This window comes from Empidonax traillii, unplaced genomic scaffold, assembly GCF_003031625.1.
Source record: "Empidonax traillii isolate 1590-97213 ecotype Southwest subspecies unplaced genomic scaffold, ASM303162v1 scaffold422:size936756, whole genome shotgun sequence".
In the NCBI taxonomy this organism is placed as follows: domain Eukaryota; kingdom Metazoa; phylum Chordata; class Aves; order Passeriformes; family Tyrannidae; genus Empidonax; species Empidonax traillii.
The window spans coordinates 34,452-57,311 of NW_020955615.1; the positions used below are offsets into that span (position 1 = coordinate 34,452).

A 22,860-nucleotide genomic window follows, 5' to 3' on the forward strand; every position below is an offset into this window, starting at 1 on the left:
TTTTTTTTTTTTTTTTTTAATTTATGCAGGTGCTGTGACCCTTATGAACAGGTGAAAGGAGAGAAAAATATTGTGAAAGAGCCTGTCTTGTGAGGGTTCTACACTCAGTTTTGCTGGTCTGTTTAAAAGTGAAGCTCTTGGAGTGTGCACCCAGATCAGGACACAATCCTGAGAAGAAAATTCTGTGTTGCCCTCACAGGAAATTCTCCCCTTAAGCCTCCATTTGACTGGGAGTTGTTCAGCTATCACCGCTGTTCAACTATCACAGCTGTGCACTGCCAGAGGTGCAGATCTCAGGAGATACTACTGAGAAAAAAAAGTGGCTTTAAACATTGCTTGGATTGTGGTCCAGCTCTAAACTGATGGGGGAAATGACAGTGAACCCCTTCTGTGTCATGACATTCTTAGCTGGGTTGCCGTGCTATGTCCCATGGATGTGCAATCCATGACTGCTGCAGTGCTCGGTTCTGTGGAGATGTAGTTCATATTTCCAGCTTTTCATGAATTAAATGTGGTTGTTTACAACTGGGAAAGAGCTACTTAGTCCTTAGTGTTTTCAAAATAATGTATGGCATTTACAGTGAGGCCAGAAGTGCCTTCTGTGTTCTTGGTAGGTAACTCATCAGGACATACAACATTTGGACTGGGACCAATAATTGGACTTTGCATTTTTAACTGAGAATTTTTACTGTTTTCCATAAGAACACTGTTTATCCATTTGAATTTGCTGTGAGTTGTAAGGGGTCCTGAGCTTAGGCTGGGAGCTGCTGGCTGACAGGCTTCTTAGTTCCTTGCCCAAGATGAGTAGATCTGGAATGACATTAGAGAGAGAACTAGGATAGGTGTCACCTGACCTGATTTTTATCTGTCTAAAGATTAGTTATTCAGACTAAGCTAGCTCTCTAGAATTTCAAATCCAAGGGAAGGAAGAAGCACCTCCAGAGACCATCTCCTCCCACTTATTTTAGACAGCTGTCTTAAAATGGGATAAATTGCTCTCTGGAAGTATATGACTCTAATGCCTGTTGCAAGCATCTTCACCAAAACTACTTGCTAAGAATAGAGTATTACCCTGATTCTATACAAATACTTGATTTTCTCAAGGTATTTTCCTTATACTGAAGCAGTAGAATGATTAGAGCTACCTCTCAAACAAAAGCTATCCAGACAGAAAAATACAGTTGTAGTCTCAGTTGCTCAAGCAGAGGGCTGACAGTGAACTTGATAAAAATATGGCCTTGAGGAGTCCCATGGAGAAGATGGGAATTCAATATGCTAAGACATCATAGACTCTCTAAAAGCTTTGTTATCTATTAATTAATCACAACAGAGAACCACACTGAATTCCGCATGTATTGAATTTCACATAAATTTATTGAATAGTTTAGCTGTACATTTGTGACATATGTTAATTTTATATATCTACTCCTCTTTTCTTGGAAAGGTATTTAATTTGTACGTGTGACCAATTATAAATCACTTAAATTGCATCTTAAAATAACCTCTGGCTTGCTTTTTTCTGATATGGAGGGAAGTATTTAAAGCGAATCGTCAAGTGTGCACTATAAGGTGGTGTTTATTTAGCTGGAAATTTTGATTTCCATTTTTTGTAATTCCTTTGCTGGCTCTGAATCTTCAGTCTTACTCACCCTAAGCTGAAATTATTGTTGAATAAAATAATGCTACAGAGACTGTAGAACTACACAGTCCTGTATGTGGAAACATATTTTCTATCTTTAGTTAAACTGTAAAAACAAAATCCTAGTACAGACAACCAGCAGGTGTGATTTGGAGACCACCATGAGGAGAAAATGAAAGCAGTGCCATAGCTCTAACAAAATGCATTTTTTTCTGAGGGAGTATGAGGCTTTTCATATATTGCATATATATGTATATAAGCACGTTAATAGCTTTTTACTTGAGAATTTTTCTAATGTGTGAGAACTGAGAAGCTACCATATCAGAAATTTGAAATTATGAAGTTTTATTGTAAGATGTAACAGGGGAAAACACCTTACTGCCTGCTCTGGTGCACCCCTGAGCAGACCATGATCCTCAGCCACCAACTGTCTGTAAGGCATCAGCAGAGTGCCTACAAAATGTTTTTCAGTACAGCAGTAGTGTTGCAAATTTGTGAGGCAAAAGCACTGTGTAACAAAAATGCCAAGTATCTCGCTGGTGTGTTGTTTTTCCCCTCCCAGCAACATAACCACGCAGGGCATGTGGAAGTCCAGAGAGATTTTTAGCAAGGTTAGAGCTCCCTTGGAAAGCTGAGAAACACTGGAAGTTATGTTCGAAAGTCAGGCTTTCATTAATCCCAATCCCACCCTCACCACATGTATTAGACCTTGAATTTAGGATTTGCAGGTGCATTAGTAGATACTTCTGTGAGGGAGACAAACACGAGTGTCAACAAGAGACTTAAAGTCACAAATGAAGCTTGTCTCAGCACCAATACTTGAAGGTGTATCTACTGATTCTTAGATGTGATGTCTAACAGATTTAATCAAAGTCAAATTATCTCTTCTTGTCACATTAGATCTATTTATGCTTGCTCAAAATAGTCTCTGATTTTGCAGCATCCATTAATCATTAACACAAACTCATTCCCCTCTTCCCTTTTGACTTTTTGTCACCCTTTGATAGGACTCCATCCAACCTGTAAATTACACACTTATGTGGAGTCTTACAATTCCTTTCTTGCTTGTGAGCGCTTTTGAACATCTTCGGTGGACTGGAGTGTCAGCATTTCATGCTCAGAGATCTGACACAGCTGTCAGATCTTGGCCATTTTTTTGGTTTGGCAGGGAAGGGAAAGAGATGGGCTCAACTGTCCTTCTAAGGGCTCAGTCCATGTCTGTCACAATTGAGTGAGTACTCTAAAATGCACAGCTGAAACAATGTGGCAAAGACACAAATTTGGCAGCAGGTAGACTTGGGTTAATTTTCAACAGTGTAGATTACAAGTCAAAGTTCAAGTGTGCGGTATCAGTCATTTCTTGCAGAAACCTTTTCAAAACTGTAAGTACCTAATTGTTTTGCCATGAGAATATCTTCCTTTGTCTCAGTCTAACATTAGTGTAATTGCATTTGAGTAACAGTTTGAACTGTACCTAGTGAAACAAGATTTCAAAAAGCTTTTTGCAACGAGAAAAATCAATTAGGCAAAAACTCTGCCACTGTAATTGTTCTCTGCGTGGTTACCTCATGTGATTTTTAATCCTGTTTGTAAATAAAACAAGGATTTAGCAGTTTATCCATATGACTAAGCTAAGCCAAATGGAAGATGAATTTTACATTCAAAGTAGGATGTCCCCTTGGGACTCAGACAAAGCAACTTGCAGATCATTGCTTCATAAACTTTGAAATCTAGATATTTTTGTGCTTTTGTCCTTTTTATTAGTTAGCTAAAGTGAAACGTGGTTTAAACCTATAAAAGGTTTTTATGGGTTTGCAGGGGACAAATGGGTGCAAACTCAGCAAAATGGGTGTCTTTTAGACACAAGTCTTCTGGTCACCTGCCTGCCTTTCTGGTTGCCTGTGGAGATTTAGTCCAGTGGTGGAGATGGCTGGAAGAGGCAGTTGTGGTGTCGCTGCTGATTTCTCAGCCTGCCATAAATATGTCACCAACTCAGTGCAGAAGCAGAAGGAGGAATTTACTGACCTCTGAAGTTTCAGTGAACTTCGAAGGCTTATGAGTGGGATTCAAGAGCAGGTGTTTACATCGTAACTGGTAGGTCGGTAAGAACCTGAGGGCAAACTTTTGCATAACTATACAGTTTTACCTGGCCTGTGCATATTCCTCAAGTGATTTGTTACAAAACTTAGTCACCCTGTGACTATCCTAGTAGCATAAGCTGTCTTTCCTCTTGCAGTTGGCTAAAAAGATACTGATGGATGTGCACTGAAGGAGATAGTTTCCCTACAACTCTACTGATCCTGGGAGGCCAGCTGTGCTTAGGGCCGGCCTGGGCAGCTTAGGTTAGGGCTTGAGACCACAAGTATTTGAGGTGACATAACACATCACTAGTGCTCAGATGGGCAGGATTTGCTCTCTGTCCTTTTCTACTCTGCTTTCACCCTCACCTTGTCCTGTCCTCTCATGTTCTTGGCTCCACTTCTCTGTTCATTTGTTTATGTGAGTACCTGTTGAATTGTTCTGTGGGTCAAATCAGCTCACTTTCTGGAAAGCCATCATTTTGCTGCATTAACTTTCTGCCTGTTCAATGAGTTAAAGAGGTTTGCAGATGAGTCTGAAGAGCCCAAGAGTGTGAGCAAAGTAAGCAACAGGAATGTACAATGGAGGGCATGTAGATGGCAGAAGGAAGTGGGAGCACAGAAATGGTAGTTTAAGTTCTTACCCGGATATAAAGTGTGGTGTAAATGCACCTGAGCTGAGTTATGCACCTACATTCTCTCTGATAATCCAGGCTGTTAGTCTGTGTTGGTTTCAGTTCCATTTGATCAAGTGTGACTAAAAAAACATAATAAAGCTAGCAAAAACCATCTCAGGAACAAAGCTGGAATTAATGATTCTGTCTATTTTGTTATTCAATTTGTGATCTTAATAATTATCCCAGTAAAAAATGGATTGAGATGCACTTTTTTTTAATACCATAATTCATGCTTCGAGGGAAGCTATGAATAAGTAAAGGCAAATGTTGCTTTTTTTTTGTCCTCTGTAATTGTATGAGGAGCAGTTTCTGATTCACCAAGACAAACTTGGGCAGAGGTTGCTGATTGATATCTTGTACCACCAGAAGAGAAAACCTACAGTTAGCCAGATGATGTTCCCTGTGTATGTTAGAGAAAAGCAGGGACTGGTACAGCAAGGGGAAGAATCCTGTTTCAAGCTCTTAGGAGCAGAAGAGGACAGACATGGAGACTGCTATGATGTTTTGGCATCACTGGTGGGCTCCATTCTGAGTACGGCAGTATTTAGATAATGCATAAACATTTCCCTGGGAAATAAACTTTTATTCCAAATTGCAAAGAAAGTGCAAAGCTGTACAAGCAGTTTAGTCCTGTGATCGAGCACAGTTTGTGTAAGCATCTGTGAGCAAAGCAGAAATGAAAACTATATATATATATATTAGCTAATTGTCTGAGATGCTGACCACCTACAATTGATTGTGAAGCATTTCCAGGAATGCTGTAATAATGCATTACACTTTTAGAGACTGAAAATGAGAAGGCAGCTATAGAAGGAGTTAATGCCCGTGAATTTGCTAGGAATCAAGTTAGTTAGGAAACACATTTGAGAGGATTAACATTGTTGTAGAAATTAATGTTTGAAGAGATTGACCGGGAGGGTGTTGGGTTGAAGAATGTGAAAGGCAGTTCAGTCCTATTGGTGGGGTTGTCAAGTTTGCTTCCCAGCCATGGCTCTGTGAAGTGGAAAACACAGCGAAGAGCAGGTGCTGCAAGATCACACTTGGAAAGTGTGTCCAAGACAAAAAAAAGAGGAAATTAACCTGTATCCATCCTGACTATAAGGTAGGGCTCTGACTTGCCCTGGTTTTGTTCAGCTTACCCCATCAGGCAGCAGGGAACTGTATTGAATAACTTGATTTAATGAAGTCTTTGTAGGAGTCCCAAGAATGAAATCTGTTTAACTCATTGTGCTAACCCTCAGAAAAAAAAAAAAAGAAAAGAAAACATACTGAATTAAAACCCAGACTTAATTATGCTTAATTGTGCATTTACAGCTAAGTATATCCAAGTCCCTGGAATATATTGCTCTTTGAACACAATTTTGGAATATATGTAAGAAGTGTAAGAAAGCAGGTGGCTTAGCACTACCAGAAACTCTAACTATCAAATAGAGATGGACATCACTAAAAGGAGGCAGAAAAACAAAGAGGAATATTTTTGCAAGTCTTGGGAGGGGAAGCAGAACGGAGTTTGTTTTGTTTCCATTTAGAACTTAAGTTGGTCCAGTGGTTTTGGTTTTATTTTGTTTCATTCTAATTCTAATGCTAAGACATTAATCTCCAATAGAGTATCTATTAAAAATTAACAAATATACAGTGATACCAGTGGAAGAAGAGAGGGCTCAAAAGAACATGCAGGGTAGAACTGAATGTCTTTTTTTATGGTTAGCAAGGACAGGGGTAGTAAATAAAGACCATGCAGACAGGTATACATCAGTCAAACCTATAGGTCTTTGTAGTTCTGTCTGCCACAGTGGTCAGTGCCAAATGCTTGTGCAGAGGACTGAAGGGCTGTGTTTAGGCTTGCCCTCAGGACATCTCTTTTCTCTGTTCTTTGCTCTCTGGTTGTGTGCTGCTGACAGCTTTCAGTGTCTCATGAGACATAACTGCCTGCACATTGTTGACTTTCCCATAACAAATTATTTTCATTAGAATAAAATGTATAGGCTTGTTGGTTTTGCTGGCATCCAATTTGCAATTATTTAAGAAAGATGCTTAAACATCAAATCTCCTGGATGGAATCTTTGCAAATTTCTTTACCAACATGGGACATAATTTTTTTCTTCTTTTCTCTCATCTTTTTCAACACTGTAATGGGATCATTGGACAGACTCCGAAACAGACCTTGGGAAAAATTAAAAAAGGCAACATGAAAGAAGCTGAGAAGCCACGTGCAGATGACAAATTCTGTTGCATTTCCAAGCTGAAGGTACAGCAATATTTTAGTGATTTTGTAGGAACACACACCTGTAATTGCTTGTATTTGCAGTGGTTTTGTGGAAGTTACAACCTAGTCTAAATGAATGCATAAGCTGTTTCTTTTCTACCCTTAATGCCCTAATCAAGGTCAAACAAGTCTGTAAACAACCATGTGTTGCTTTTGCTGTCCCTGAACTTTACACTCTGTGCTCTGTTGGAGGTATGGTTGACTGCTGCTTTGAAGCCCCACCTCTGACTTTGTGTAATCCCCCCAGTCTGACATGTTTACCATTCCTTCTTAAACCTGTTAAATGAGCCTTACTGGTTGTGACATATCAGTAAAAGTTGCCTGTTGATGTACCTTAGACTATTCAAGTTGTCAAGAAATGCTATAAAAGCTTGTAAAATAGTTTGGTTTTCATAGTATTCAAAGCCCAAATACATTACTTATGCTTTTTAACATTTGCAGCGGATGTATTTAAAGATACTATAGATTTAATTTTGTAAATACTGTTTATTAAGAACCCTAAAGTTAAAAGGATTTTGATACTACTGCATGTATTCACATTCATTTTTCTTTACTGACAATTTGTACTAATTGTCTTGTAAAAAGACAATGTCTTTTAACAAAAGGACACTGTTTACTACCTCTGTTTAAAATTACTTGTTCTGGGCTCATGACCTGTGCTGAGATGGGAGAGCAGATACTGGGTCGAGTAATTCGGCCAAAGGAAACAATCTTTGCTTTGCAAGTTATTTGTTATTCAGACAGATGGGAAGGTCTGTGCACCCTGGTCTTGCAGCCCTGCAGATGGCAATCTTGCAGCAGGCACAGCCTGTCTTGACCGGGGAAATGGGGCTTGAGGTTTCTGAAGACAGCCTCGGGCAATGGGAGCAGGCAAAGAACAAGGATATGTGATACGGATGCAGGATAGATGACGGGGTTTACACACAGTGGAAGGCTTCTTTTGTCTGGAAGCACATTTTTGGTGCTAAAAATGGAATATTCATGAATGTATAATTTTGAGGTCTTGATGCTTTCCCCTCTTTCCTTCCCAGGTATTTCTGCTGGCACTGTCGCTTGCATTTCTTGGTAAAACGATGTCTGGTGCTTACATGAACAGCATGTACACACAGATAGAGAAACAGTTTAATATCCCAGCTTCTTTGGTGGGGATCATTAACGGAAGCTTTGAAATTGGTAATCTCATTTTAATATTTCTAGTTATTTGAAAATATAATTGTTTGTTTGAAAATGTATTAGTGACTCATATTCTTAGCAGATGTCCCAGTTACTGTACATGTCAACAGTGGTCAACTCTGTCCTTCCTTTTCAGCTCATACTTAACCAGTTATTGTCTTGGAAACTAATAGGACAATTTAAATAAAGAAGTTTAGGATTAAAAAGTAGTTCAGCTAATTTCTGCACTATCATAAGATATGACAGAGCAACTAACAAAACAGAACTGCTTTATGAGCTTTGTATTGAATCTTTCTGAACAAAACAAAAAGATTTTATAAGCTTTGTTTGAATTTAAGGTCATAGTTAGGATTTTACAGTTCTTTTGATAGCTTCAGACCTCTCTAAATAGAGATCCTTAGAGGAGATGTTTTATACCCTGAAAGTCACAGTGTGGGTCTTTAATATCCTTGGCTCAGCTGAGGAAATTATCTGCACAGGCTCATGTGCACAATGGGAGGGGAAGAAAGGCTCCATCTCCCCCTTTTCCTGGTCTCCTATATCTGCATGTGCAAGGGAAAATAAGTGCTGTCAACACTGTGCTGCAGCCTGCAAAGCAGTCTGGCAGGGCAGCTCAAAATTATGATAGGGAGGGAGTACTCAGAATGTATTTTTGCTTTTGATGAGGATGAAACTGTAAGAAATGTGAAATGGCCAAGATTAAAAAACTGGTATGTAAAAGGCTTATTTTAAATAAATTATCCACTCCTATGAACTTGTTGAATGATCATAATAATATTTGAAATTATTAAGAGACATAAGTGACTTATTAGGACTGTGTAAATGTATATCTTGAAGTCTCATTCAAGGAACTGGTTAAATACAGTCTGTTTAGCAATCATACGTAAAAAAAGGTATTATCTTCTTTCCCAGAATGATGCTCATCACTCAGAGACATGATTTTTGTTCTTTTGACAAAAAGATCACAAAATTAGTAGGTGTACAATTACTAAATTGCTATTTTTGTGGAGTCTGATTCATAATACGAAGCTTGACTCTTTTCTTAGTTGCATAGCAATAAATGAAGAAAGAGAAGATCAACTGATTCTGAAGTGAAAGTAGAGGAGAAGAGAACAAAGATTTTTAGCACATTTGTATTTTTAATGCTACTAGGTACAAAAATACTGGTTTTTTAAAAATTCTCAGTTAGTGAAGTTGATATTAATTTATTATTCCTTTTTTGTCCATGACTGTCATCTTGAGTTTATTATTTTCAGTGCAAAAGTACTTGGAGATACATTACAAAATAGAGTATCTTGGGGAGAATAACTTCCTAAATCAGCTGTAATTCTGCAGTATTTTTGCCTAGTCTCTATGTAAAGTAGTGGGAAATTTCTTTTCTGTGTAGGTGCAGTCAAAAATCTCTCTCACTGTCATCTCTTTTCCATTCTGCCTTCTATTCTCATGTTCTTTTCATGTGATGTAAGTTCTCCAAAAAAAGATCACACATAGCAGGGAATTACTGCATTATGTAGGCACTTCCCTGTCTAGTTACAGCTTTTACAAGACAAGAAAAGAAACAGATGTTGAGCTTACAAGGTATACTTAAATTTGTGTTGCACCTTAAAAGATCTGGAGGTGCCTTGGTTTGTAAATGTGAACCAGGTTCTTTTTGCAGGTAACTTGCTGCTGATAGCATTTGTGAGTTACTTTGGAGCAAAGCTTCACAGACCCAGAATAATTGCTTTGGGCTGCACAATTCTGTCATTTGGATGTCTTTTGATATCACTTCCTCATTTCCTGTTTGGAAGGTGAGTATTTTGCTTAGCAGCTTCTCTGATCCTTACTTGTGTTAATCCAGGAGTCCTTTCACGGAGACAGGGTTGCTTACTCAGAGAGACATTGCTGAGCATGGTTTTTATGTCATAATTGTAGAGCAGCTTGGTTTGTTTTGCTTCTGAGATGTCTTCAAAAGTCAGCCATCACTTCCTGAGTAGAGTCACCCCTGTGTTGGGCACCTTCCCTTTCCCTTGCCTTCATCCTTCTGCTATACCTTGTGTGAGTGTCCCTGGTGGTGCAGTGGCTAAACCACAGCGTTGTCAACGCTGAGATCTGGGTTCGATTCCTGGTTAGGACACTCCCTGGGCAGATGTAGCTTGCTAGCCCTGTAAGGCAATCCATCTATGTCCTGAGGACCTCGCTGCCACCGTCCAAACGTGCTTGGCCCCGGCAGATGAACCTCAGGATTAAAGGGTGGGCTCAGTTCTGCGCACACTGTGTCTCACCTAAAAAATCCAATGCGCAGGCTGGAAGGTGGAAAGACCTTCCCCGGTTCTTCGTTCGCGAAGAGACTGGCCATTATACCTTGTGTGGATTCTCTAAAGAAACAGTGGGCTGTGATACCAATTGCATTACCAGTTCTTATGTACTTGGATGGGCAATGCAAGATGATTTTTAGAGATATCTTTGGTCTGGAGCCTGGATCATACCTGATTGCTGAGTTGTCAAAGCCTTTACAAACTGTAATGATTCTTCAACCCCTTTTTCATGGTGTTTAATTGGCTTAACAAAATAATAACGTAGGCTTGTCTATTTTAATCAGTGAGATATTTTTTTCAGAAAGGAGGATCCTCTGATCTTGGTATGTCCAATGTGGTATGGCTCTGACAGCCCTGGTGGTACACTCTGCTTAGGGTGTAAATTGGATTAAAATATAAGAAAAAGTAGGAGAGAAGATGATATGGGGGATTTCATTAGTGTGGTTCATAACTCTTCCTGAAGCATCTGTTACAAGATTATATTAGAAACTAGATAAGAGTCTGGGTAAAACGCTGCTATATTTCCTTTGTTCCTGGCCTGTTTTTTTACTGAGTCTCAGTTAACTTTTGGCATGGCTTTCCTCCTTCCTTGTAACTACACAGTCTTCTCATAGGTAGCTCCATTACTAAATTACAGACATATGAGGTGGTTCTCGTGTGTATCTTCTTAAGCTGTGCATGCTTTCCTTTGATTCAAACAGGTATCATATTGAAAGCAGCATTTCACAACGGGAAAATTTTTCAGTGATGCCTCTATGCCTTGTTAACCACAGCTTGTTCTCTTTGCCTACAGAGGAACCATCAGCAGGTATGGCTCTTCTTATGTCTGCTAATACATTTTCCTTAGTTTTATAGGATCTAAGTAAATAGATTTTTATTTTTATTAGCAATTACTTCAGGGTCCTGCTTTTGGTCAGTACTTTTTGCAGGCATAAAAAACTAGAGGCTGGGAAACTTCCTGAATTTTGTGTTTCTTTTTTCTGTGACTCCAGAGCTGTAACATTTTTTCATGCAGTTTTCACAATATCCAAACAGTTCAGTTAACATACCTGGAAGTCACTTTGGGAGTCTGTAGCACCAGATTATTTTCACAAATATTCCTTTTTTTTACTTAAAATACTATAGTATGAGGAGGTGGGAAACATATTTGGAGAATATGTAAAAGGCATCAGGATTCTCTTTTGTTGTACCACACAGGAGATAAAAGAATGAGAAATAGAGATAGAACTAAACTTAGATCTTGCTTCCTTTTAGAGAAAAGAGAAAATTTTTTAAACTAGGCTAAAACCTAATTGTGGGCCTGAACACAACACTGTTTCTAGTGTTTTGCACTAGAAATGTGCCTATGAAACAAACTACTGTGAAGTCAAATGGGTCAGAGGCAACTATTGAATGATCACACACAGAATTCTTACAGTGAGTGTGAGATTAATCTCCTGACTCCACAAAATTCTCACACTGAACATGGGATTAATCTTCTGAATATACTGACTATCCTTGGCTAAGGTGATTGCTTCCCTATTGTTTTATGGACAAGCAAGACTGTGATGTTCATGCATCTGAGTCCATCTCCTGTGTGAAGCAAAAAGTGGATTGAATTTGACCACATCTGCATGTGAGTTGCTTCACCCATGTTTTCTGACAGCAACCTGACACTGATATAGGAGATCCAGGTTTAATCTCTGGTCAGTAATACTTTCACTTAAGAAGTCATCAGTTGCTGCTGACAAAGCTCATTTTTATTTGTTCATGAATTGACACTGAGAAATCAAAGTATCACAAAGTGGGAGAGAACAGTGGAATCTGAGGCAGACTTGGTGAGAGTGCTTTCAATCCCATAATTCAGATTATTTATGAAGATGTATCCTGGGCTGCATCAAAAGAAGTGTGACCAGAAGGTCAAGGGAGGTGATTTTCTCCCCTTTATCCCACCCTCATGAGACCCTACCTGGAGTGCTGTGTCCAGCTCTGGGACCCCCAACATAAAAAGGACATGGAATTGCTGGAACGAGTCCAGAGGAGGCCATGAAGATGCTCAGAGGGCTGGAGCACCCCTGCTGTGAAGACAGGCTGAGAGTGTTGGAATTCAATCAGGAGAAGAGAAGGCTCCAGGGAGACATTACAGAATCCCACCAGTACCTAAAGGGGGCCCATGAGAAAGCTGGAGAGGGACTTTCTTACGATGGCAGGTACTGATGTACCAAGGGAGAATGGCTTTAAACTGAAAGAGGGCAGGTTTACATCACATATAAGGAAGAAATTCTTTGCTGTGAGGGTGGTGAGGCATTGGAACAGGCTGCCCAGAGAAGTTCAGCCAGAGTGGATGGGACCTCAAGCAAGCTGTTCTAGTGTGAGTTGTCCCTGCCTACGAGAAGGGGATTGGAACTAAATGGTCTTTAGGGTCCCTTCCAAACCAAACCCTTCTGTGATTCTATGACTGCCAGAAGGTTGGACAAGGTATGGCGTGGAGAGGATTTAAACTCTGTGAGTTCATCAGCTTTCTGCAGTTCCAGAGCCTTTCAAGTGCTGTGACCAGGTATTTCACTTTTTTTATAGGACAGGCCAACCCACCAAAGTTTAAGCTGTTAGTCATTTCCTTGTCTCTAGATTTTGATTAATAGTTAGAATTAAAACATTAATTCTGACTTCTTATTTTATTTACAGAATGTGAAAAAGAGCCTGGGTCCTTACTGTGGATATTTGTGATGATTGGAAACATAGTGCGAGGAATGGGTGAAACTCCCATCATGCCATTGGGCATTTCCTATTTGGAGGATTTTGCCAAAGCAGAGAATTCACCTTTCTACCTGGGTAAATTTGCCTTATTGTGATAACTCCCCTCCCTCAAACAAACACACACATAAAGAAAAGCAAAAGAAAGGATTGTTTTGACTCCCTTCAGTCCAATAAAGGAAGAGAGAAGACAGTGTTTATTGCCTGATCAAAATAATATTGTGGAACTTTAACTAGAATATTGTAGAATTTAGCTAAGGATTAACTTCTTGAAGTTGGGCCATTTTTAGGCACAAATGCCTTTCCAGTACTGCTGTCCTAGAGACATGTAACAATTCCGAGAAAATAATTATGTCTGAGTTCTAATTTGTCATGTTTTCTCTTTTTCCTACTCTAGCATGTCTACATACAGCAACTGTAATTGGCCCCTTCCTTGGTTTATTGTTGGCATCATTCTGTGCAGAACTGTTTGTGGATGTTGGATCAGTAGGTCCAGGTAATGGGTGAATATATAAAATCTCATACGTAAATCTATAGTAATTTTGGTGTATTTATCAGAGCTAAAAGATATTTCTTTGCTAATATGTCTCAATTTTATCTCAGTTTGTTGGTGTTTCTTGTAGAATTGAAGATCTGTGTATAATACTCAATTCACACACGGATCAATCTGCTTATAAATTATTTGATGAACAATTGTGTCATCTGGCTTAACACAGAAAAAGTCTAGAATTAATTTAATACAAAACACTGAAATTTGCCAGGCTGGGGACTATTCCCCTCTGTGAGCCTCACTTTAAGAACCATTAAAATACTTTTCATATATCCCATGCCAAAGAAGACTAGGAAAACACACGATGACAGCAAAGAATGTTTCTGAACTGATGTAAGATGTATGGTTTTGGTTTTTGTTATAGAGGAGATAACTATAACAGCTACTGATGCCCGCTGGGTTGGAGCGTGGTGGCTGGGCATTTTGATTTGCGCATTACTGAACCTTCTCGTGGGAATACCATTTTGGTTTTTGCCCAAGTCACTGGTGAAGGAAGGTGAAACCAATGAACCTGAGGAGACAACTGAAAAAAGTGTAGTACCATTGCAAGACAATGATAAAAATGAAGCCAAACAGAACATGTACGAAATTGCTAAAGGCAAGTTATATTTTATTTCCTTCTTAATTTAGTCCTCTATTTTTTTATGTCTCTGTAGTACAAAGGCTTTGTGTAGGGATTTAGAATGGCTCCTTGTACAGCAAGAAAGCTGATTTCATAGCTCCAGGATCTGGATTCATTCCTTTCCCCCTCCTGCATTTCAGGTGTATGTAGATCTTTTCTTTCTGTGAGAGGGTTAAAGCACTGAAATCTGGTTAAGAATATTACAACTCAGTGAGCTGTGGACAAGTTGCAGATATTAGTTGCTTGTACCCCACATTCACTGTACAGAAAAGCAGAAACCCATCAAAAGTCTTGGGCATATCTTGAGCCCGCCCTGAAGCCATAAAAGGGAATTGTCAGGTGCTGAAGTGTCTCCTGAACATTTAATTGCTTTTAAACAAAGATCTATTTGACTTACAGTCATTCATGTTACCACTGGTAACTTTCACATCTGTGGTCTTTCCCATCCATATATCTGTAGGAAGCTTTTTTATTTCTTTCCATTATTTGTGGTAGATGGAAATGTAAGTGAATAACAAGAAGTTTCCTGATTCTGTATGCACAGCTCAGGGTCTCTTGACAGGACCTTAATTTTCAGAAAGTAAGTGCCATGTGGCAGCTGCCTGTCCGTGGTGTTTCAAGCTGAGTCCTGCAAATTCATACCCAGACGGAGCACTCAGATCTTGGCTGATATTGCAACTTCATTTTGATAAACACAGCATCTCTCTCTCTGCTGGTCATGTAGCCTTAAATGAATCCATAAATAAAATACTGTTCAGGTGAAGAAAGGTTCCTAGATCAGATGTGGGTCCTTAGAGCTCCAGAATCCCTTCAGAGCTTGTGTTTTCATGATCATTCCCTCCCTGTGTTGATGTGCCCACTGTCTCTGAATATACTGAAGCTAGAATCTTCTAATTTCACAGAATAGCTGGAAGGGACTTCTGGAGGTCACCTGGTTCAACCCCTTGTTCCAGCAGGGCCACTCACAGACTGTTGACCAGGATATATTCAAACAGCTTTTTAATTGCTGAGGATTTCAAGATGAAATTTGAAGTTTTTGTAGTTAAAATTAATCTGAAATAAAATTAATTGAATAAAAATTAAATTTCCTCAGAAAGCTGTGATTATAAACTGCATTACATATGTAAATAATGCAGCCTATTTTATAACTTTTTGAATATTTGACTCATTTTTGCAAGACTTGCATATAGTATATAGTGAGATACTTGCTTGCCTCTAAAAGATACACACCCATCCTAAGTGGTGCCCACTTTCAATGAAGCACAGTCATTGTTTTACAGATGCTTATGCTTTTCTGCAGAGTTTCTTTACAATAGCTCAGCACATTAATTAACAAGGAACATTAGACAAAGGGGAATTGTGGGGGTTTTTTTATGGTTCAGATCCTGATTTAATAGGCATTACACAGAGAAAAGAACTGTTGTAAATTAGTTTCTCAGATGCTTACTTGGCTGAAGACTGGCTGATACAGACTTTGAGAGTATGATGGGAATAATTTTGATCACGTCTCTCTTCAAGCCTCTTCTGTCCCAGCAAACCCCAATATCAGTTTGGGGGCAGATTGTCACAGCTCTCTAATGTGTTTGCACCCCTTTCTCCTTGTAGTCCCTCACAGTCCAGGTGCAGAAAAGGGATTTTGGTGAACACTCTGGGGGCATAAGATGAGAAAGAAGGAATAGGAAAGATAGGAGAGGAACTGCTGCTGCAGATCTGTAGCTGCAAAGCTCAGTCACTGCACAGCTAAAAAGTTTCAGGAAACTTTTCTGAGAAGGTTGTTGCTGTGATTTATTATTTTTTTTATAAGCAGCAGCATGCATTGGTGGGCATGTGTGTGTGTGTGAGGTTGTCTTTGGGTAGAGGAGGCATGTTAGGGTAGCCTGGGCTAATCCAGTTTCCTCTGGTCTGTGGTGTCTTGCAAAGCACAAGATTCAGCCTGATACAGTCAAGGACCTTTTCTGTTCCCCTCCTCCCCGCTCAGCCACACTGAGCAATGGTCATCCTTTTCATAAAGCATCACACTAACTCACCTCATTATTTCATTCCAGATTTCATCCCTTTTCTCAAGGCCCTGTTTCGCAACCCAGTGTATATGTTATTTATATGCATAACTGTGTTACAGTTCAGTGCCTTTGATGGCATGATATCCTTCATGCCCAAATATCTGGAACAGCAGTTTGGAAAATCTGCATCAGATGCCATCTTTTTAATTGGTATGTTTGCATTTTGCTTTGCTCTGTTCTACCAAGTAGTGATGTCTTTATGCAAATTATCTATATATGTACATCTATGTTCATATCTACTTGTATACACATACATACCAGGGTTAAATGCTTCTACAAGTGAGACATACAGGACTACAAAGCATTTCTAAATGTTCCTGCATTTTCTGCTAAGCTTCTCCTAATTTTCTGTGCAGAATTTCATAATCTACTTCCCATCCTTTGAATTGGCCCAGGAAGTTCAGCTGATATGAAACCAAGCCATGTGATTGGCGTTTGTGTAAAACCACTTCCAAAATCTCTTTCAGTCAGAATTTGCTTCATTAAAGTATCAATCAGCAAAGAAATGTGAGAGGATATTCAGTACTCTCATATCAAAACTGAAAGTCTCTTCCTGCGATGCTCAGCGTGTATTGAGATGTACTCCAGTAGCTTATCTTCCTCTGGGGTTTCTCTGTCTGGGGAGGCTGGATTGAAACAATATATTTTCTTCTTCTTCTTCTTTTTTTTTTATTTTTTTATTTTTTTTTTAAGGTGCACCTAGATTGCAACTCTAGATTGCAAGTTTCTAATTAATCTTTTCAGTCCTGCCCTCTGTCTGACTTCTCAAGCGGTTCTCACCTGCTGTTGACTTTGGCAGAGGTTTTGAGTGTGCAAGGAAATTAGTAGAGAGCCATTGCTGATAGCAGTTAAATTATTCAGCCACAGGCACTGCATGAGTCTTTGCCAAGCAAAATCTTCCCTTTCAGTAGCCTTAGTACCTACTTCAGTAGCTACCTTAGAGTAGAGTAGCTTCAATGGTCTCCTTTATTTTAACATGGAAGTTTCACTTGTTTAAATAGGTGTTTACAACTTACCAGTTCTATGCGTTGGGTATTTTTCTGGAGGCTTATTCATGAAGAAATTCAAGATAAATATCTATCAGGCTGCGAACATAGCATTTTGGGTATCTTTACTGGAATACCTTCTCTACTTTGCTGCCTATTGGACTGTCTGTGATACTTCACCAGTTGCTGGTCTAACAGTTTCCTATGAAGGGTATGTTCTTTAAGACACAAGAGGACTTTAGTCTTAAGACACCGGGATGATTTTTCTTGTCAAGAATCAGTCAGGGGCTCCACAGCTTTGCAGCATTTTAGTTTCATGACCTAAATTCTCAAGGCTTTTTACTTGCAGGAGACATTAGGTCTACCTTCTGTTATCACTGTTTCAAGATAAAAAAGTGTACTAAGAAAGGTATCCACACAAAGACTCCTGCAATTGTGTATCCATATTAATTCTTTTACTAATATAATTAATAAGGTCATGTAACTGCAGGTGAAAATAAAAAAATTGTTAATCAAATTAGGCATAAGTGAGTGCAATTTCAGAATAAGAGAGGGACAAACCCCCCTCTTAATCTTATGCTGGTATACTGGAATTTGATTGTTATCAAGTTACCAGAGGATATTCTATCTGCAGTTTCTAAGGGAAGCATTGTGTGTCTGTAATGTAGGTTTACATGCAACACTTATAGGCAATCATGAGGATATGTGCCATGGCTGAGAAAGATGCTGTGGAGTATGCAAACCTCATTGATAATATTAATGTAATATCATATAATATGCTATATAAAGGTAGAAATACATAACTCCAGGATTGGAACATGCAGAACTGTGTCCTACATAAACACTTGAGCTAGAATAGAAACTTAAGCATTGCAAAGCATTACTGTAGGTATTTCTTTACTGAAATATTTATCCATCTTCTAAATGTGTTTCAGAATAGAACAAGTTTCATATGCAGAAAATACTCTACTTGCTGGCTGCAACAGGGATTGTGATTGCCCACTTAAAATATGGGACCCCGTTTGTGGGAGCAATGGAATCACTTATGTGTCACCTTGTCTTGCTGGGTGTAAATCCTCAAGAGGAGCTGGAAAAAGTGTGGTAAAGCATACATTTTTTTGTGCTGTAACTATGAAATACTATAGGGGAGAAATATCTGTATCAATATAGGGTGAGAAATATCCATACACGTACATTTATTGAATATATAAAGTGAAAGATTTGGACAAATTCATTGAGTAGCACCAAAAATTCCAAACTGAATATGAAAATCAGTGTAAGTTTAAATTTAAAAAAAAAAATATAGTGAAGAAGACTCCTCTTCTAAGAATCTGAGGGAATCTTAAATGATCAAAATGGAGTGAGAAATTATTATGAAGGTATTGCCAGTTGGAAACCTGACTGCACAAGAAGATTTCAGCCAAAATGAAAGTCTATAGCATGGACCTAATAATCTCTTTTACCCTGTAGATTTAAAGAAGTTACCGGGTATTAGAGAACATTTATTATCTTATTTAATAACACATATTCCATAAACCCCCCCGGTAAGTTCTAATTAGGTTGAAAACATTCAAAAATAATGAGTTCAAAAAAAGCCCCAATCATAGAGATTTTAGAAAGCCGCTGTACTTTAGAAATACTTTAAAGAAGTATTAGATGATAATAAGGGTCAGACACTGATGCCCTTGTTTACCTTGGCTGATGTTTGAGAGTCTGGCAATGATTTCAGCAGAAGCAAGTGTTTGATAAGAATGATGCAACCCAGCCTCAATCAAATCTCTGGTTCCTTCTCTTCTGACATATGAAAGGCCACACTCTGGGTTATGAAAAAGAGGGTCAGGTCTGTTGGCAGTGGAAGGGCCACACAGCCAGGCTGTGCTGGGGAATGTGAAGGCTCTCTTGATCACTGTCTCCTTGAGGGAGCACAGTCTCAGCTGCATGAGAGCTCCCCAACCCCACACTCCATATGCAGGGAATGGTTGGACCTGTGCCTGGCCAGCTGGGATGGGAAAGAGGCCACAGTGCAGCGCTGCACGGGTGTAACAAGTGCAGGAGACAGCGAGCTCGGTGCTAGTGGTGCCATTTTCAGACTCAGTGCAGGAGTTTGGACAATCTGTGTGATTAAAATACTCTTTTTGACAGGTATTTGAAAACTGCACCTGTGTTGCAGCCTCAGGGTTTTCATCTCAAAATGCTTCTGCAATTCTGGGCCAGTGTGAAGAAGATGAAAACTGTGACAAGATGCTTCATTATTTTTTGATATTGTCATTAGTCTGCAGCTTCATTTTTTCCTTGGCAGCCATGCCTGGATACATGGTCTTAATAAGGTACAGTAAAATGTCCTCAACTTATGAAATCTACTCAGCTTTTTATTCTAAGGTCAAAGACTCGCAGGAATTAAAAGCTGGTTAGTTTATGCATGGAAGGAGGAAGAGCAGAAAACTGTTATGTCATTTTGTGCTGTTAAGGTTTAGTGTCATGTCAGCTTTATAATCTGATGTTGCTTCTGGCTATCAGCTATATCCCAAATTAACTCAGGACCACCAAGCCAGGGCACTGAGCCATTGAGAGGTGTGTGATACCCATGTGTTTATCGATCACATCAAGATGATGTCGATTAAGGCACAACTATCTTGCACTCTGTGTTTGCCTCAGTTCAGGGGGATGGTACTATGACAATAGCTCTTCCTTTCGTGATTTGGCAGTCCTAGTTCATGAATTTTTCAATAAACACCATCTAATGAGGGTAATGAACCCTTTCAACCATCACTGTAATTAGAATGGTTTGGACCTAAACTGATGATGAGTTTGATTAAAAAAAAAAAACAAAACAGAGTTAATGTCACTTCTACTAATAAGTGTACAATGTATTTATCATACAGGTCTCTAAAGCCTGAAGAAAAGTCTTTTGGAGTGGGTATCCATGGACTGGCTTCAAGAGTATTTGGTAAGAAAATATCTGTCACGCTTTAAAAACACAGTTAGGTCCAATCTAGAGTTAGAGAAGGATCACATCAGGGCTATGGGCATGGCACAGGAGTCTACTTCTATGGAGTGTCACTGATCAGGAAGAATTTAGGATTTTTTTACAGATCTAGGCAACATGGCAAATTAGAACAGCTTCCAGTTGGCATATTTTTTTATACTGGGCAATAGGCTGATGTTGTGGTTTAACTTAGTCAGCAACTAAGCACTTTGCAGCCACTTCACTCTCCCTGCAGTAGGATAGAGAGGAGAGTTAGAAAAGAAGATAGACCATACAGGTTGAGATAAGAAGAGTTAATAATGGAAATCAAGCAAAATATAATGATGATAGTAATAATGAGAGAAATAAAGTAGAAGAAGGAAAAGTGATGCGCAATACAATTGCTTGCCACCTGCTGACCAATGCCCATTTCATTTCCAAGCAGCGATTGGCCCCTCCCAGCCAATTCTCTCCAGTTTATATACTGAACATGAATATTCTAGGGTATGGAATGCTTTGGCCAGCTCGAGTCAACTGTCCTGGACATGCTCCCTCCCAGCTTCTTGTGCAACTCCTCACTAGCAGAGCATGAACCATGAAAATCACTGAAAACTTAGCAACAACTAAAACATCAGTGTGTTATCAACACTATTCTCATATTAAATCCAAAACACAGCACTGAGCCAGCTACCAGGAAAAAAATTAACCCAATACCAGCAGAAGCCAGGACAGCTGACTACATCTGCTGCTTATCTGAAAGGAGTTTTGCATACCTTCACTCGTTACATCTTTATTGAACACAACACTTCCCTCTCACTGATGAGGGGAAATTTTGAGTTCTGAATAGAAATCACAATTTATATTTCAGCATGTGTACACTGGTAAACAGGCAGCAGGAAAGAAAGCCTTTGGCTGAGGGTAGGAGGATAAGGATGAAGAGGGAACATAAGATATACGTGGTTCATGCTTCATATAAGAATGTGATTCATGCTGCAAGAGGACAGGACAGATGCAGAACATGACAAACAGCATAGGTTCTGTAGTGTATCTGCTAATCAGAAGCAATGCTATTCACAGAATTGTTGCTAATACTCTTTGTAGCTGGAATTCCATCTCCCATTTACTTTGGAGCTTTGATAGATACCACTTGCCTGAAGTGGGGTACCATGACTTGTGGTGGAGAAGGAGCATGTAGGATATATGATATTGACACCTACAGGTATATTTCCTACTTTATTTTAATTTCTCTTTCTTACTGTATTATAACATGCATTGGGATATGATTTTATGCACTTTATCTTTTCCTTGTAGACAGACTGCTCCTGTGTTAGAGATGTGACACAACACTTTTCTTTGGCATTGGCTTTATTTGTCAAATGCAACCTTTGATACAGACATTGAATCAGCCTTTGAACAGGAATGTTTTGGTACCATAATTACGTTCACTAAGAACCTTTTATGAGAACAGACCTTAAAAACACTGAATTCTGATAAAAAAATTAAAAGCAGTAAGCTTCTGTGGGAAAAAAAATGTTTAGTGACCAACTATGCAATATCTTTGGAAAATTACATTGCCTATCATTGAGAAAATGGTTGAAATAGTATTTGAATTAAAATAAAGAAGAATTTTATAGTGAATATATAGTTACTCAAGTTGGTAATTGGCCCAGAATGCTACACTTCATGCTTTTGTAATCCTTCAAGGAGCACTGTGGGAATTTTGAAGAAAATGGCCTTGGACCGGTTCCTTTTAATAATGTGTTGGGGTTGATTTGGAAGAATATTTCTATCTTATGAATACCTAGAAGTTTTATTCAGGTGGACTGAACTGCCCTTTCAGGGCTGTCTCTTTTCTCTGTGGAGAAAGTTATGAGAGTACCAGGTGGCTGAGTTCACTGGCTGAATTGTTTGCCTGAAATTGGGTAATGTAAATAACCATTTTGCTGACTTGACGTATTCTCCATTCTCATATTGACTCATCTTCTGTGAGATCCAAGAGGATAGGGGCACAAGGTTTAGAGCTGCTGTGTAATTTTTGCAATACGATGTATGCTGAATAATTTTGCTGTTTTTTCATGAATGCACATATTCAATGAAGCTCATTACTTATTTCAGGTGGCTCTATCTTGGCCTGCCAGCAGTGTTACGTGGAGCGTCCTATATCCCAAGTTCACTGATTCTCCTTATTTTAAGGAAGAAACAGAAATCTGAAAAGCCAGTCTTATTAAATGCACCAGTAGAAATGCAGGACAAAGAACCAGAAGCAGTGAAATAGCATTTCAAAGCAGGACACATTGAGAAAAACACTTGCAGTGTAAATATTGGATATATCCTAGTGAAAATATTTTTTACTTTAACTAATGAACACTTGGACAGAGATTAATAGAATTACACATTATATCCTAATTATATTCTTAAAGTATCAGTTTGTAAACAGAAGGCATGGAAAAATGTGTTTGGTGCAAAAAAACAAAGAGTAGAAATAAGAAAACTTTAGAAATGCCAGGTCTGAGTTGTCTGGACAAAGGACTGTGAAGCAGAAACATGTTTTCAGTCCTGGTTTCACTGAAGATGGTGAGAATTCTGCACTTGACTCCAAGTGATGCCAGATTTCATCCTGGAATTCTCCAATGGCTTCTGTCAGAGCATCTCTCATTGACTGTAGACAGGATTTGTAGCTTCTTTGGGCCCCACTTTTCCATGAATTTATTTAATGTTGTTTTTAGTCCTTTCAGGTGGGGACTGTTTGTTATTCTGCACAGTGTAGGTTAGGTGGTCAGTATACTGGAAAGCTGTTTTATGGCATGGGCTGGT

The 22,860-nt window shown here is 39.0% G+C and overlaps 1 protein-coding gene across 7 annotated transcripts in view; it reads left to right on the forward strand.

Annotated features, from left to right (window-relative positions):
• The window catches only part of SLCO1A2 (solute carrier organic anion transporter family member 1A2), a 46,336-nt gene extending 23,796 nt beyond the window's left edge, over nucleotides 1-22,540 (forward strand). For 3 of the 7 annotated variants that reach the window (XM_027894247.1, XM_027894249.1, XM_027894250.1), the window contains exons 3-16: nucleotides 6,544-6,642; nucleotides 7,692-7,833; nucleotides 9,491-9,623; nucleotides 10,832-10,938; nucleotides 12,795-12,941; nucleotides 13,261-13,359; nucleotides 13,778-14,011; nucleotides 16,081-16,245; nucleotides 17,097-17,292; nucleotides 18,017-18,182; nucleotides 19,224-19,408; nucleotides 19,964-20,028; nucleotides 21,148-21,265; nucleotides 22,162-22,540. In XM_027894247.1, the coding sequence (XP_027750048.1) occupies nucleotides 6,544-6,642; nucleotides 7,692-7,833; nucleotides 9,491-9,623; nucleotides 10,832-10,938; nucleotides 12,795-12,941; nucleotides 13,261-13,359; nucleotides 13,778-14,011; nucleotides 16,081-16,245; nucleotides 17,097-17,292; nucleotides 18,017-18,182; nucleotides 19,224-19,408; nucleotides 19,964-20,028; nucleotides 21,148-21,265; nucleotides 22,162-22,321 (2,016 nt within the window). In that variant the 3' untranslated portion in view covers nucleotides 22,322-22,540. Of the gene's footprint in view, nucleotides 1-2,911; nucleotides 3,022-4,025; nucleotides 4,280-5,342; nucleotides 5,497-6,543; nucleotides 6,643-7,691; nucleotides 7,834-9,490; nucleotides 9,624-10,831; nucleotides 10,939-12,794; nucleotides 12,942-13,260; nucleotides 13,360-13,777; nucleotides 14,012-16,080; nucleotides 16,246-17,096; nucleotides 17,293-18,016; nucleotides 18,183-19,223; nucleotides 19,409-19,963; nucleotides 20,029-21,147; nucleotides 21,266-22,161 lie in introns of those variants that run through there. The other 4 variants (XM_027894251.1, XM_027894252.1, XM_027894253.1 and 1 more) reach the window with 4 other exon arrangements.
• The last annotated feature ends 320 nt before the right edge of the window (nucleotides 22,541-22,860 follow it).